Source organism: Polistes canadensis, unplaced genomic scaffold (assembly GCF_001313835.1).
Source record: "Polistes canadensis isolate GaletaPanama2010 unplaced genomic scaffold, ASM131383v1 scaffold_35, whole genome shotgun sequence".
Lineage (NCBI taxonomy): Eukaryota > Metazoa > Arthropoda > Insecta > Hymenoptera > Vespidae > Polistes > Polistes canadensis.
Window position 1 is genome coordinate 918,039 of NW_014569582.1, and position 1,380 is coordinate 919,418.

A 1,380-nucleotide genomic window follows, 5' to 3' on the forward strand; every position below is an offset into this window, starting at 1 on the left:
TATAATATATGTATATGTTATATTACATATTAACAATATATTAAAACGTAATTTATATATATATGAATAAAATATAAAATTGAAATCAATATATATATATCAATTATTACATATTAACAATATATTGAAACATAATTTATATATATATGAATAAAATATAAAATTGAAATCAAGAACACATTAAAAAAACAATACTTAACATAATTTAATCATTTATATATTTTTTATTTTGCAGACGCGTGCGGATTGTCGGACGTTAACCACATCGAATCCTTACAAGAAAAATCTCAGTGCGCCTTAGAAGAATATTGTAGGTCACATTATCCTAATCAACCAACGAGGTTCGGCAAATTGTTATTAAGATTACCATCATTGAGGACAGTATCCTCCCAAGTTATCGAGCAATTGTTTTTTGTTCGATTGGTTGGAAAAACACCTATCGAGACCCTAATCAGAGATATGTTGCTAAGTGGTAGCAGCTTCAATTGGCCTTACATGAACCCGATGTGACACTCTGTTTGGAGGCAACTTGCTTCCGCATAATATCATCGTCATCATCATCATCATCATCATCGTCATCATCATCATCGTCATCATCGTCATCGTTATCATCATTGTCGGCCAATTTACCTCGACACTTAGCTCGACAAATGAACAAGGAGGAAATCCTTCGAGAATTGTATCATTTCAACAACAACAACAAAATTACAAACAAAAACAAAAAAAGAAAAAGCAACAACAACAACAACAATAATCGACGATTAAATCGATTGATTCCCGAAGAAACTAATCGTCAAAAATGAAATTACACAAAATCAAATGAAATCAAATGAAAGAACAATAAAATCAGGAAGAAGAAAGAAGAACTCTCTTTTTGTTTTTTTTTTTAATCAAAGAAGAAAATATAAATGATCAAATAAACATTATTATTTAATACTCTCTTTCTCAACACACACATTCACACAATACAACAAACACACATATAATTAACACGTACACGTAATATATTACGGAAAAAAATAACCAAAAACAAATTCTAAAATAAATCGAATTAATAAAAAAAAAAAAGAAAGAAAGAAAGAGAGAGAGAGAGAGAGACGGATCAAATTTTAGCCTAAGTGCTAACGTAAGTGATACGTGAGTCAGTATGTGGTGTACACGTGTGTATTGAAAAATAAAATCATAGAACAAAGGAGAGAGATAGAAATAAAGAAATATGTATTATATATATATATATATATATAAAGAGTGAAGGGGATGAGGGTAGGGGTAAAGAGAGAAAGGAAAAGAAAAAAGAAAGACAAGAGAATGAGTAAGAAAGAAAGAGAGAGAGAGAGAGAAAAAGATAGAAATAAATATTAAAAAAAGAAAAAAGGGGTG

At 29.2% G+C, this 1,380-nt stretch overlaps 1 protein-coding gene across 1 annotated transcript in view; it reads left to right on the forward strand.

The window, feature by feature from the left end:
• Window positions 1-1,055, forward strand: part of LOC106784442 (COUP transcription factor 2) — a 155,657-nt gene extending 154,602 nt beyond the window's left edge. Inside the window, exon 4 of the mRNA XM_014743979.1 lies at window positions 236-1,055. Coding sequence (XP_014599465.1) covers window positions 236-510 — 275 coding nt within the window. The 3' untranslated portion in view covers window positions 511-1,055. The remainder of the gene's footprint in view (window positions 1-235) is intronic.
• The last annotated feature ends 325 nt before the right edge of the window (window positions 1,056-1,380 follow it).